Source organism: Muscardinus avellanarius (assembly GCF_963383645.1).
Source record: "Muscardinus avellanarius genome assembly, chromosome: 2".
Taxonomy (NCBI): Eukaryota; Metazoa; Chordata; class Mammalia; order Rodentia; family Gliridae; genus Muscardinus; species Muscardinus avellanarius.
Genome location: NC_137787.1, coordinates 35,166,116 through 35,179,588, shown reverse-complemented (window position 1 = coordinate 35,179,588; position 13,473 = coordinate 35,166,116). Strand labels below are relative to the sequence as shown.

At 41.7% G+C, this 13,473-nt stretch overlaps 1 protein-coding gene across 3 annotated transcripts in view; it reads left to right on the top strand.

Annotated features, from left to right (window-relative positions):
- CYP20A1 (cytochrome P450 family 20 subfamily A member 1) overlaps window positions 1-13,211 on the top strand; it is a gene marked incomplete at both ends in the record, with an annotated part of 37,741 nt that extends 24,530 nt beyond the window's left edge. For all 3 annotated transcript variants that reach the window (XM_080690332.1, XM_080690330.1, XM_080690331.1), the window contains 5 exons: window positions 2,007-2,127; window positions 3,848-3,959; window positions 10,419-10,483; window positions 12,869-12,958; window positions 13,064-13,211. In XM_080690332.1, the coding sequence (XP_080546458.1) occupies window positions 2,007-2,127; window positions 3,848-3,959; window positions 10,419-10,483; window positions 12,869-12,958; window positions 13,064-13,211 (536 nt within the window). The remainder of the gene's footprint in view (window positions 1-2,006; window positions 2,128-3,847; window positions 3,960-10,418; window positions 10,484-12,868; window positions 12,959-13,063) is intronic.
- Window positions 13,212-13,473: the final 262 nt, after the last annotated feature.

The window sequence follows — 13,473 nt, the reverse complement described above, 5'->3', positions numbered from 1 at the left end:
GTGCTGGGGATGGAACCCAGGGGCACTCTACCTCCAAGCTACACCCCATTCCAATTTTTTATACTTTATTTTGAAACAAGGTCTCACTGAATTGCAGAGGGCCTAAGTAGTTGAAGCTGTCCGTGAACCACAATCCTGTTCTCAGCCTCCCAAATGCTGGTATTACAAGAGTACACCATGACACCAGACTTTATTTTTATTTGTATAATTGGAAACAGGGTCTCGCAAACTTGCTGTCAGCCTTGTTGAGTTGTCAAGGCTGGCTTTAACCTTTGATCCTCTTGTCTCAGCCTCCCAAGTACTGGGAGGTATGTGCCACCATACCCAGCTAAAATTTTTTTTAATTAACTTTAGTGCTACAGATATAGTTAATCAGTAGACTGTTTGCCTAGTATGTACAAAGCCCTGGGTTTAGTTCCCAGTACCACAAGAAATAAAAATAAGAAATTAACTTTGAGTCAGCCCTTCATAGCTGGGCGTGGTGGCACATGCTTATAATCCAAGCATTTGGGAGGCTGAGAAAGGAGGATCCTGGTTTACAGACAGCCTCAGCTACTTAAGTGAGGCCCCTTGCAATTCAGTGAGACCCTGTTTCAAAAATAATGAATAAAAATTAGGGCTGGAGGGGTCACTCAGAGGTAGAATGCCCCTGGGTTCCATCTCGGCAAAATGCAGTAATTGACTTTTTACTTGCCATTTTTATTTTATTTTTTTATTTTTATTTTTATTTTTTTTGGTGGTACTGGGGTTCCTGGAAGCCCTTCTACCTCCGGGCTACACTCCCAGACCTATTTTATATTTTTGAAACAGGGTCTCTTATGCCAGCACGGCTGGCTTCAAACCTGCGCGATCCTCCTGTCTCCGCCTCCCAAGCGCGGGGATTACAAGCGTGCGCCACCACGCCCGGCTACTTGCCATTTTTAGAAGGAGAAAAAAACATCTAGGTAGAGCCAGGCATGGTGGTGGCTTGTAATCCCAGCATTTGGAAGCCTGAGACAGGAGGATCTCGGTTCAAGGACAGCCTCAGCTACTTAGTAAGGCCCTTTGCAAATCAGTGAGACTCTGTTTAAAAATAAAGGATAAAAAAATAGGGCTATGAGCCAGGCGTGGTGGCTCATGCTTGTAATCCCAGCATTTGGGAGGCTGAGACAGATAGAAATCACATGGGTTCGAAGCCAGCCTCAGCTACTTAGTGAGGCTCTCAGCAACTTAGTGAGATCCTCTTTCCAAATAAAATATAAAAAAGGTCTGGGAGTATAGCCTGGAGGTAGAAAGCCTCTGGGTTCCACCCCTAGTATCACCAAAAAAAAAAAAAAAAAATAGGGCTAGGGTCAGATGTGGTACACTCTTGTAATCCCAGCATTTGGGAGGCTGAGACAGGAGGATCTCGATTCGAGGACAGCCTCAGCTACTACTTCCTGTTTCAAAATAAAGAATAAAAAATAGGAGTGTATGTTGCGCGTGGTGACACACACTTATAATCCCCGTGCTTGGGAGGTGGAGACAGAGGATCGCGCAGGTTCAAAGCTAGCCTCGCTGGCTTAAGAGATCCTGTTTACAAATAAAATATAAAATAGGTCTGGGAGTGTACCTCGGAGGTAGAAGAGCTCCATTCCCAGTACCACAAAAAAAAAAAAAAAAAAAAGGAGAGTACCTTGGAGGTAGAGTGCCCCCTGGGTTTTATCCTCAGTACCCCCGCCCCCAAAAAAAAGGGTGTAGCTCAGAGGTAGAATGTTCCTGGGTTCAATCCCCAGTTCTGCAAAAAATAATGATAATAATAATAGTAATAAATAAACATCTAGATTACACTACTTATTTTTGATAACCTTTTATAAATATGTTCCATTCAATGAAATATAAATCCTGTGAAGAATGTGGTTTTATATTTTACGTATCATCTATATCAGAAAAAAAGGAAAATAAATCCAAACCATTGGTTTTTCTTATTCTATCACTAATATATGAATTAGCTCTTTTCATTGTTATTGATATAACTTTTCACCTAGTGTGTACCTGGGCAATCTATTTTTTAACCACTTCTGAAGAAGTTCAAAACCGGCTACATGAAGAGTTAGATCAAGTTTTGGGAAAGGATCCTATTATGCCAGAAAAAATGGAGCAGCTCAGGTAAGAATGCAGTGGTCGGAAAAGGAGATCATTACAAGGTAAATTTATCCTGGTTTATCTAATTTCAAGCTAATATGAACATCTGGGAAAACTATGTATTTTTATAGGATTTAAAATATTTCATATAAACCGGGCGCGGTGGCGCACGCTTGTAATCCCAGCATTTGGGATTACAGCCGGAGGATCACGGTTCGCGGACAGCCTCAGCTACTTAGTAAGGCTCTTAGCAACTTGTGAGACCCTGCTTCCAAATAAAGTATAAAATAGGTCTGGGAGTATAGGCGGGACGTAGAAAGGCTCCTGGGTTCCACCCTCAGTACAATAAACAAACAAACAAACAGATGTATAGGGCCAGTCTAAAATCAATTGATTTATGATCTATGAACAACAGAAGTTTTCATTAGCCTGAGTTCAATCCCCAGGACAAAAAAGAAGATGAAAATGTTTTCAAAAGTTTCTCAGCTGATTGGAATATGTATCCAGAGTTGAGAATCCTTGAATTAGTGATCTTTCTATACTGGAGAGCCCTGTTTGGGTGACTCCCCAGTTTAAATCCTCCGGTACAGCCAGGCATGGTGGCACATTCCAGTAACCCAGCAACTAAAGAGTCTAAAGTAGGCGGATTGCAAGTGCAGAGCCAGCTTTGGCAATTTAGTGAAACCCTGCCTCAAAGTAAAAAGTCAGATAAACTGGAGATAGAGTTGTGGAGTGCTCCTGGGTTCCATCCCTAGTATCATAAAAATAAATAATAAATAAATAGTAAAGTCCTTAGGTGTCTTCTGATTGCTCTAACTAAAGTTTAAACTTATTGATACAGCTCATAACGTTTTTTTTTTCTTTTCTTTCTTTCTTTTTGCAAATCTGGGGATGGAACCCAGGTGCATTTGACCTCTGAGCTACAACCCCTGCCCTATATTTTATTCTTTATTTTGAAACAGGGTCTCACTAAGTTCTGGAAGGCCTCACTAAGTAGCTGAGGCTGGCTGTGAACCGCTTTCCTCCGGTCTCAGCCTCCAGAATGCTGGGATTACAAGCATGCGCAACCACGCCCAGCTTCATAATGTGTTTTATTTTGAAACAGGGTGTCACTAAGTTGCCTTACTAAGTAGCTGAGGCTGTCTGCAAACCATGATCCTTTGGTCTCAGCCTCTCAAATGCTGGGAGTACAAGTGTGGGCCACCATGCCTGGCTTCTATTTTTGTTTTTATTCTTTTGTTTTTGTTTTTGTTTTGGTGGTACTGGGGTTCCTGGAAGCCCTTCTACCTCCGGGCTACACTCCCAGGCCTATTTTATACATTTTTATTTGGAAACAGGGTCTCCTAAGCTAGCGCGGCTGGCTTCGAACCTGCGCGATCTTCCTGTCTCCGCCTCTCAAGCGCGGGGATTACATGCACCTCGTCTGACCTTTTGTTTTTTTGTTTTTTTGTTTTTTTTTTTTAATTGAACGCAGCCTCAGCCACTGAAGTAAATCTCCGGGTTTTGTTCTTTGAGACATCTGGCTCAGTTTCCAGGGCTGGCCGTGACATTGCAGTCCTATTGCTTCAGCCCAGCCACAGGGGTTTCAGGAGTGCACTGCCAGGCCTGGTGGAGGATGTTGAATTGTCAGCTGCCTTTTCTGCATCCATTGAGATGATCATATGGCTTTCGACCTTCATTCTGTTAATGTGGTGTGTCACATTGATTGACTTCAACAGTATCTACTTAACTTTTTTTTAAACAGATATTGTCGACAAGTGCTTTGTGAAACTGTTCGGACGGCCAAACTGACTCCAGTTTCTGCCCGGCTTCAAGATATTGAAGGAAAAATTGACCAATTCATTATTCCTAGAGAGGTAGGAAACATTAGTATGTTTAACCCATTCACTTCTTCTTCTCAACTTCTTTAATATGTATTTCCAGTTTTCATTATTGAAATTTGATAAATAAAGCTAGGTATAGGGGTGCATACCCATAATCGTAATACTTGGGAGGCCAAGACAGAAAGATTGCAGGTTTGAGATGAGAGTCAGCAAGCTAGTGAGACTATGTTTCAAAACAAAAAATAGCCGGGCGTGGTGGCGCACGCTTGTAATCCCCGCGCTTGGGAGGCGGAGACAGGAGGATCGCGCAGGTTCGAAGCCAGCCGCGCGCGCTGGCTTAGGAGACCCTGTTTCCAAAAATGAAAATGTAAAAATAGGTCTGGGAGTGTAGCCCGGAGGTAGAAGGGCTTCCAGGAACCCCAGTACCACCAAAAAATAAATAAATAAATAAAATAAAATAAAAATAAAAAGGGCTTAGGATGTAGCTTGGAAGAATTCCCCTGGGTTGGTGGTACATGCCTATAATCCCAGTCCTTAGGATCTTAAGACAGGAGAATTGCAGGTTTAAAGCCATCTTCAAGAACTTAGTGAGGGGACTTCCGGGAAGATGGTGACCGAGAAAAGCGGGGAACAACCAATCTCCATTACCACAAAATCAGTGCCTTTCATAGCCAGAAAACACCATCACCAGAGAAACAAAAAAATCACCAGGCTCCAGAGAGAAAGCAAACTGAGAACAGAGCTTAGAGCCACAGAGGAGATCCACCGGCCTCACGCCCGAGGACGCGGCAGCAGCGCCATACTGCCGGCAGCAGCGGCGAATTCACTTACGGCCACAGCAAGCCAAGGTGAGCCGCTGCAGAACTGCCAGGCGGGATCTTTCGGCGCAGGGAGCATCTAAAGCTCCCAGTGGCTGAGCTCAGCACACGCTGCAGGGACTCAGAGTGGAACTCAAAACCAGAGAAGAAAAAATACGCCAGCCTCACGGCCGAGAACGTGGCAGCAGCACCATATTTCCACCGGCGGCAGCAGCAGTGAATTCACCGAGTCCAGTACAGCTACATCTGCATACTCAAGAACAGTGAGTCAAATTGCGGGCCACAGAGGAGAAATCCCAGTATTGTACTCCCTGGGACTTGACCCAGTGTGGGAGTGGCGGTGGCAGAGATATCACACCATAGGAGAACGTGCAACCTGGCAACCCCCATAGTCTAAAGCAGCCTCTATCGACTCCCTGGGTCGGAGACTCTGTGATACAACCCAGTAAAGGAGTAGTGGGGTCTGAGATACCACAGACTCGAGATCCAGATCACCTTAAGCGAGGTCATAGTGACCCAAGGGAAGAACCCAGAGAAGGCACAAACTTCCAAAATCATGGGAAAGAGGAATAACACTGGAGCAATGAATGCCCACAACCCCACAACATCAGAACCCGATAAAACAGAAAATCAGAGATTTCTAGAAGATCAAATCAGGAAAATAACTGTAGAAATAATAGAGGTGCTTTGAAAAGAATTCAGAGAGAAGGCTGGGTGTGGTGGCGCATGCTTGTAATCCCCGCGCTTGGGAGGCGGAGACAGGAGGATCGCGCAGGTTCGAAGCCAGCTGTGCGGGCTGACTTAGGAGACCCTGTTTCCAAAAAAAAAAAAAGAATTCAGAGAGAGCCAAAAAGAGATAAAGGATGCAATTAATGAAGTAAAGGCCTCAATTCAAAGCATGAACAACTGATTAGACCTCATGGAGAACAGAATCTCGCTCTTAGAAGATGATCATTTCAAAAATTAACACATAGTTTCTAATCTAGAAAAAAATATCCGACAGCAGGAATCTGACATTGAAGAAATATGGGCCCATTTTAAGAGAGCTAACCTAAGAATAATTGGAATAGAGGAGGGAAAAGAAAGTGAAACCAAAGGGATCAACAATCTCTTCAAGGAAGTAATAGCAGAAAATTTTCCAAACATAGAGCAAGAGGTTGATACACAGGTCCAGGAAACTTACAGAACTCCCTTTAGACAGGATCGGAGAAGAGGATCCCCATGCCACATAATTGTCAAAATGACCAATGTGGAAGCCAAGCAGAGAATCTTAAAGGCAACAAAAACAAAGGACCAAGTGACATTCAGAGGCAAACCAATTAGAATCATTCCAGACTTCCCAAACCAAGTCATGAGAGCCAGAAGGGCTTGGAGTAACATATTCCAAACTCTGAAAGAAAACAACTTCCAGCCAAAAATTTCCTACCCAGCAAAACTTTCTATCAAATTAGATGGAGAAATAAGAAGCTTCCATGACAAACAGAAACTGAAGGAATTTATGTCTTCAAAACCAGCGCTAGAGAAAATACTCAAAGAGATCAACTACAAAGAAGAAATAGGTAACACACCCCAGAACCAGAGAAACAAGATTTTCCATCCAACAGACAACTAAGATTGGTTATCTGTGGAGTTTCATTATTTATGTTAGTCTTTTACCTATCTCTAAATTGTATTGTTTGCCTTTATTGTTGTTAATTTTTAGGATTTCTAGTTGGAATATTAATATACCTTCAGATATAGCATTTGGAAATATTTTATCCCATTCTATCAGTAACTTTTAACTCTGTTTACACTGTCTTTGGATATATAATATTTTTTTATTTTTTAGGGAGTTTGTATACTCTTCTGTTGCCTGTGCCATTGAAATCATATCCAAGAAATCACTTCCAATGTCAATGTTGTGAGGTTTTATGACCCAGATTTTCTTCTAAAAGTTTATAGTCTTAAGATTTATATTTAGGTCTTTTATCTATTTTGAGTTAATACTTGTATATGGGATTAGGTAAGGGTCCAATTTTATTCTTTTCCATGTAATTATTATTTTTCAACAATATTTAGTTAAAAGATTATTATTTCCACCACCAAATGTTCGTGGAAACCTTGTCAAAAATAACTTGACAATATAGGGAAGAATTTAGCTCTAGGCTTGTATTTAACTCCAATGGTTTATATATCTGCCTTTAGAACAGTACTACACCGTTTCAATTATTGTAGCTTTAAATGGTTTGAAATCAGAAAATATATATCTTCTAGCTTTGTTCTTTTTCAAGATCTTTTTGGGTATCTAGAGTCCATATTCCATATTAGGATAGATTTTTTTTCTGAAAAATAAATATATAAATATATGATAGTTTCACCTAAAAAAAATAGAAAAAAAATATTCTCTGGTAAGAAAGAAAGCAAAAAGAAATATTGAAATGTTATCTTTAAGTCATCAAAAGCTTGGTATCAGACAAATGAAACTGTTATGTGAAATTATCATTTTTAATTTTGAATAAATTGCCATAATACTAGATGTCAACCACTAAGCCAAGCATGGGAAAGAGGGATGGGGAGAGAATGGGGTGGGGATTGGGTGGGGGCTGACTGGGCGATGTGTGCATGTATGTCTACAAAAGTTTGTATCCCACTATGATGTATGAATACAGTGCACCAAAAAAAAAAAAAAAATAGAACTTAGTGAGGCTCATGCCGGGTGTGGTGGCGCTCACTTGTAATCCCCGAGTTTGGGAGGCTGAGACAGGAGGATCGCATAGGTTCGAAGCCAGCCTCAGCTACTTAGTGAGGCTCTCAGCAACTTAGTGAGACCCTGTTTCCAAATAAAATAGAAAATAGGTCTAGGAGTATAGCCCAGAAGTAGAAAGCCCCTGGGTTCCACTCCCAGTACCATCAAAAAAAAAAAAAAAGAACTTAGTGAGGCTCTCAGCAAGTTTAGTGAGACCCTGTTTCCAGATAAAAAATAAAATAGAACTGGGAGTGGTGGCACACACTTGTAATCCCAGTACTTGGGAGGCTGAGACAGGAGGATCGCAGGTTCATGGCCAGCCTCAGCTACTTAGTGAGACCTTCCCGAATTTAGTGAGACCCTGTTTAAAAATAAAGAATAAAAAATTGAGACTGGGAATTGTGCACAGACTTGTAACCCCAGCACTTGGGAGGCTGAGACGGGAGGATCGCACAGGTTTAAAGCCAGCCTCAGCTACTTAGTGAGGCTCTCAGCAACTTAGTGAGACCCTGTTCCCAAATAAAATATAAAAATAGGTCTGGACATATGCCCCAGCTGGGTTCCATCCCCAGTACCACAAAAAATAAAAAATAAAAAAAGAATAAAAAATGCTGGAGGTGTCTACATCCCTGGGTTCAATCCCCAGCTCCACCGAATAAATAAATAAATAAATAAATAAATAAATAAATAAATAAATAAATAGGGCTGGGGTATATAGCTCAGATGTAGAATGCCTATGGGTTGTCACCCACACACAAACACACAAACATACTCTCTATACACACATACACTCACACACACACACACACACACACACACACACACACACACATCATATACATACAGCTTATTTAAAATTCAAGCAATGTTGCCGGGCGTGGTGGCGCACGCTTGTAATCCCCGCGCTTGGGAGGCAGAGACAGGAGGATCGCACAGGTTCGAAGCCGGCCGCGCGCGATGGCTTAGGAGACCCTGTTTCCAAATAAAAATGTAAAAATAGGTCTGGGAGTGTAGCCCGGAGATAGAAGGGCTTCCAGAAACCCCAGTACCACCAAAAAAAAAAAAAAAGCCTATCTTTCGGCCAGGCGTGGTGGCGCGCGCAGTTTCAAAGCCAGCCGCGCTGGCTTAAGAGACCCTGTTTCCAAATTTAAAAAAAAGTATAAAATAGGTCTGGGAGTGTAGCTCGGAGGTAGAAGGGCTTCCAGGAACCCCAGTACCACAAAAAATAAAAAATAAAAAATAATAAAATTCAAGCAATGTAATAACTAGCCTTCTTTCCCTATATGTACTCTTGTTAACAATTTAGTGGTATGTGTGTGTGGGGGCGGGGGGGGGGGGCTGGGGATTGAAGCTTAAGATATTCTACCTCCAAGCTACACCTTCAGTGTGATCTTCTGATCTTCTTTCTTATTTGTTCTTTGTTTTGTTTTGTTTTTATTTTTGTAGTATTGGAGGTAGAACCCAGGGGCTTTTCTACTTTCAGGCTATACTCCCAGACCTATCTTATACTTTATTTGGAAACAGGGTCTCACTAAGTTGCTGAGAGCCTCACTGAGTAGCTGAGGCTGGCTTCGAACCTGTGCGATCCTCCTGTCTCAGCCTCTCAAGCGCTGGGATTACAAGCGTGCGCCACCACACCTGGCTTTATTTCTTATTTGGAAACATGGTCTCACTAGGTTGACAAGAGCCTTGATAAATTCCCAGGGCTGGCTTTGAACCTGCAATCCTCCTGTTTCAGCTTCCCAAGTACTGGGATTACAAGCATGTGTCACCATACCCAGTTTAGTGTACATTCTTGTATATCTTTTTGTGTATGTATATTATACTGTGAAATGTGTGTGTGTGTGTGTGTGTGTGTGTGTGTGTGTGTGTTGGGTGTGTTGAGTTTTTGTTTTGTTTTGTTTTTGGTATTGAAGATTAAATCCAAGGCTATTCTACCCTTGAGCTACACCCCAGCCCTTTTTCTTTTTCTTTTTTTTCTTTCTTTTTTCCCTTTTGGTACTAAGGATTGGACCTGGGGTAGTCTACCTCTGAACTATACCCACATTCCTATTTTTATTCTTTATTTTGAAATAGTGTCTCACTAGGTTACAGGGGGCCTTACTACATTACTGAGTCTGTCCTTGAACCTGCAATTCTTATGTCTCAGCCTCGCAAGTACTGGGATTACAGGCATGCTCACTTAACCTGGCTTGTACATGTGTCTTAAAAATTGAATTTAAATATGAAAAATTACTATATATACATTGCTCTTTTTTTTCTTTGACTCTTTCATGGCTATTAATAATATCGGTGCTGCCTAATGTTCTATAGTATGTATGTACTATAATTAAGTAGTCTCTACTAATGGAAATTTAGATTGACCTTAATTTTATGTGTATATATAGTAATGGAACTGAAGCAAGGGCCTCATGTATTCTTGCAGGCACTGTACCACTGACTGAGCTATGTTGCACACAGTTTTATTTTACTTGGGGTTTTTTGAGGGAGGAGTGGTTATTGGGGTCTCACTACGTTGCTAAAGCCAACCTTGAACCTGTAGTCCTCCTCTTCTAGCCTCGCAGTACTGAGATTATAGGCATGTACCACCACACCTGTCTCTTTTTTTTTATTTTTTGAATTTTTTGATTTTTTATTTTTGGTGGTACTGGGGTTCCTGGAAACCCTTCTACCTCCAGGCTACACTCCCAGACCTATTTTATATTTTTATTTGGAAACAGGGTCTCTTAAGCCAGCGTGGCTGGCTTCGAACCTGTGCCATCCTCCTGTCTCTGCCTCCCAAGTGCGGGGATTTCAAACGTGTGCCACCACACCTGGCCTCTTTATTGATTTTTATAAGTAAATAAATGATCTTTAGGATGAATTGCCATTCTGGGATTTATTTTGTCTCTGTGAAGTCTTGACTGACTAGAATGATTTTTTAATTTTAATTTAATTATTTTTTTGCAGACCCTTGTTCTTTACGCCCTTGGTGTGATACTTCAGGATCCCAATACTTGGCCCTTACCGTACAAGTATGAAACATCTGTTTTTGACTTTGTAAATGTCTTTTCTGTGTTTGTATGTATTTCTTATTTAAGTGTTATTTATTTGTGGTACTATGTTGATGAGAGTCTCAGAATTTGCTAGGGGTCTCCTTAAACTTGGGATCTTCCTGTCTCAGCCTCCCAAGTACTAGGATTACAAGTGTGCCCGACCATGCCTAGATCTGGCTATATTATTTTTTATTTATGTATATTTTGATAGTACTGGGGTTGGAACGCAGGGCCTTTCTACCACTGGGCTATATTCCCACACCTATTTTATATTTTACTTGGAAACAGGGGTCTCACTAAGTAGCTGAGGCTGGCTTTGAACCTGTGCAATCCTCCTGTCTCGGCCTCCCAAGTGTGGGGATTATAAGCATGCGCCACCACGCCCGCTTAATTATTTATTTTTATAAATATATTTTTGTAGCCGGGCATGGTGGCGCACGCTTGTAATCCCCGCGCTTGGGAGGCAGAGACAGGAGGATCGCGCAGGTTCGAAGCCAGCCGCGTGCACTGGCTTAGGAGACCCTGTTTCCAAATAAAAATGTAAAAATAGGTCTGGGAGTGTAGCCCAGATGTAGAAGGGCTTCCAGGAACCCCAGTACCACCAAAAAAAAAAAAAAAAATTATAAATATATTTTTGTAGTACTGGGGATGGAACCCAGGGGCATTCTACCTCCAAGCTATACCCCCAGCCCAATTTTTTAGTCTATTTATGTATTTATTTATTTTATTGCAGATCTGAGGATGGAACCTAGGGGCATTCTACCTCCGACCTATACTCCCTGCCCTATTTTTTATTCTTTTTTTTTTTTATGGTACTGGGAATGGAACCCAGGGGCCTTCTACCTCCAGGCTACACTACCAAACCTATTTTGTATTTTATTTGGAAACAGAGTCTATGAAGCCAGCTAAGGCTGGCTTCAAGCCTGCAAGATTCTCCTGTCTCAGCCTCACAAGCGCGGGGATTATAAGCGTGCACCACCATGCCTGGCTTATTCTTTACTTTAAAACAGGGTCTCACTAAATTGCAGAGGGCCTCACTAAGTAGCTGAGGCTGTCCGCAAACCGTGATCCTCCTGTCTCAGCTTCCCAAATACTGGGATTTCACATGTGCACCACTATGCTCGGCTGTCTTTTTTTATTTATTTATTTATTTATTTATTTATTTATTGGTGGTACTAGGGTTCCTGGAAGCCCTTCTACCTCTGGGCTACACTCCCAGACCTATTTTCTGTATTTTTGAAACAGGGTCTCTTAAACCAGCGCAGCTGGCCTCGATCCTCCTGCCTCTGCCTCCCAAGCGCAGGGATTACAAGCGTGCGCCACCACGCCCGGCGATTATTTATTTATTTTTATTTACTTATTTATTGCAGGTCTGGGGATGGAACCCAGGGTAATGGTGGCACACCCGTGTAATCCCAGCATTTGGTAGACTTTGACAGGAGAATCTCAGTTGGAGGACAGCCACAGCAACTGAGTCCTTGGCAACTCAGTGAGATCCTATTTCAAAAATAAATAAAAAATAGGGCTGGGGGTGTAGCTCCTAGATAGAATGCCTCTGAGCTCCATCCCCAGTACTGCAAAAAAAAAAAGACTAAAGCCAGATGTGGTGGCACATTCTTGTAATCTCAATACTTGGTAGGCTGAGACAGGATCACGGTTTGCAGCCAGTCTCAGCTACTTAGTGAGGCTCTCTGCAATGTATTGAGATCGTTTCAAAATTAAGAAAAAAATAATGGGGCTGGGAGTGTAGCTCAGAGGTAGAGTGCCCCTGGGTTCAATCTCCAGTATCATAAAAAATAAAAATAAAGATATTAAATGAGCTGGGCGTGGTGGTGCACGCATGTAATCCCTGCGCTTGGGAGGGGGAGACAGGAGGATCGCGCAGGTTCAAAGCCAGGCGTGCTGGCTTAAGAGACCCTGTTTCCAAATAAAAATATAAAAAAATAGGTCTGGGAATGTAGCCCGGAGGTAAAAGAGCTTCCAGGAACCCCAATACCAGCTGGAAGTATAGCTCAGAAGTAGAATGCCCCTGGGTTCCATCCCCAGCACTGCAAAATAGATAAATAAATAAATAATGAAATAGGGCAGAGGTTGTAGCTCAGAGGTAGAATGTCCCTGGGTTTAACCCCCAGTACCACAGTAATAATAATAATAATAATAATAATAATAATAATAATAATAATAAAATTAAAGCAAGAGACAAAATATACATATATTGTATAATTACAAAACCTAATGAAATATGTGACAGCACTTTGTGTTTTCAGTAGATTTTATACTTTGTTCCAACCCAATCTTCTTTCACTGTAGATAAGAAAATGCCAGTGGAGCTGCCCTGTGATTAACCCTACATTTTCTTTCTAGGTTTGATCCAGATCGCTTTGGTGATGAATCTGTTATGAAAACTTTCTCGTCGCTTGGATTTTCAGGCACACAGGAATGCCCAGAGTTGAGGTGAGTGATAAAGAAACAATACCAGACTTTCTACTTAGAGTTTTAATGATTACCGTCGATGAGAATATGCAGTCTTTAGTAACCGCTGACTGTCTTCCTGACTAGGTTTGCATATACGGTGAGCACTGTGCTCCTGAGTGTATTGGTGAGGAGACTGCACCTACTTTCTGTGGAGGGACAAGTTATTGAAACAAAGTATGAACTGGTCACATCATCAAAGGAAGAAGCATGGATCACTGTCTCAAAGAGATGATAAAATTGTAGGCCTTGGAAATCTTAATAAGTAGACCGAGGAAAAGGACCATGCTGAGAATTTATTGAATGCTTTTATAAACCAAGGGTCACTTCATAATAGAAACAAACACTCATTATTGCTTATGTAAGTTTGGGTTTTTTGTTTTTTCACTGGGGTTTAACCTGAGGGGCCTTCTACTAAGCTATACTCCCAGTCCTTTTTACTTTTTTACTGTGATACACTGGGCACGATGGCACATGCTTATAATCCTAGTACTTGG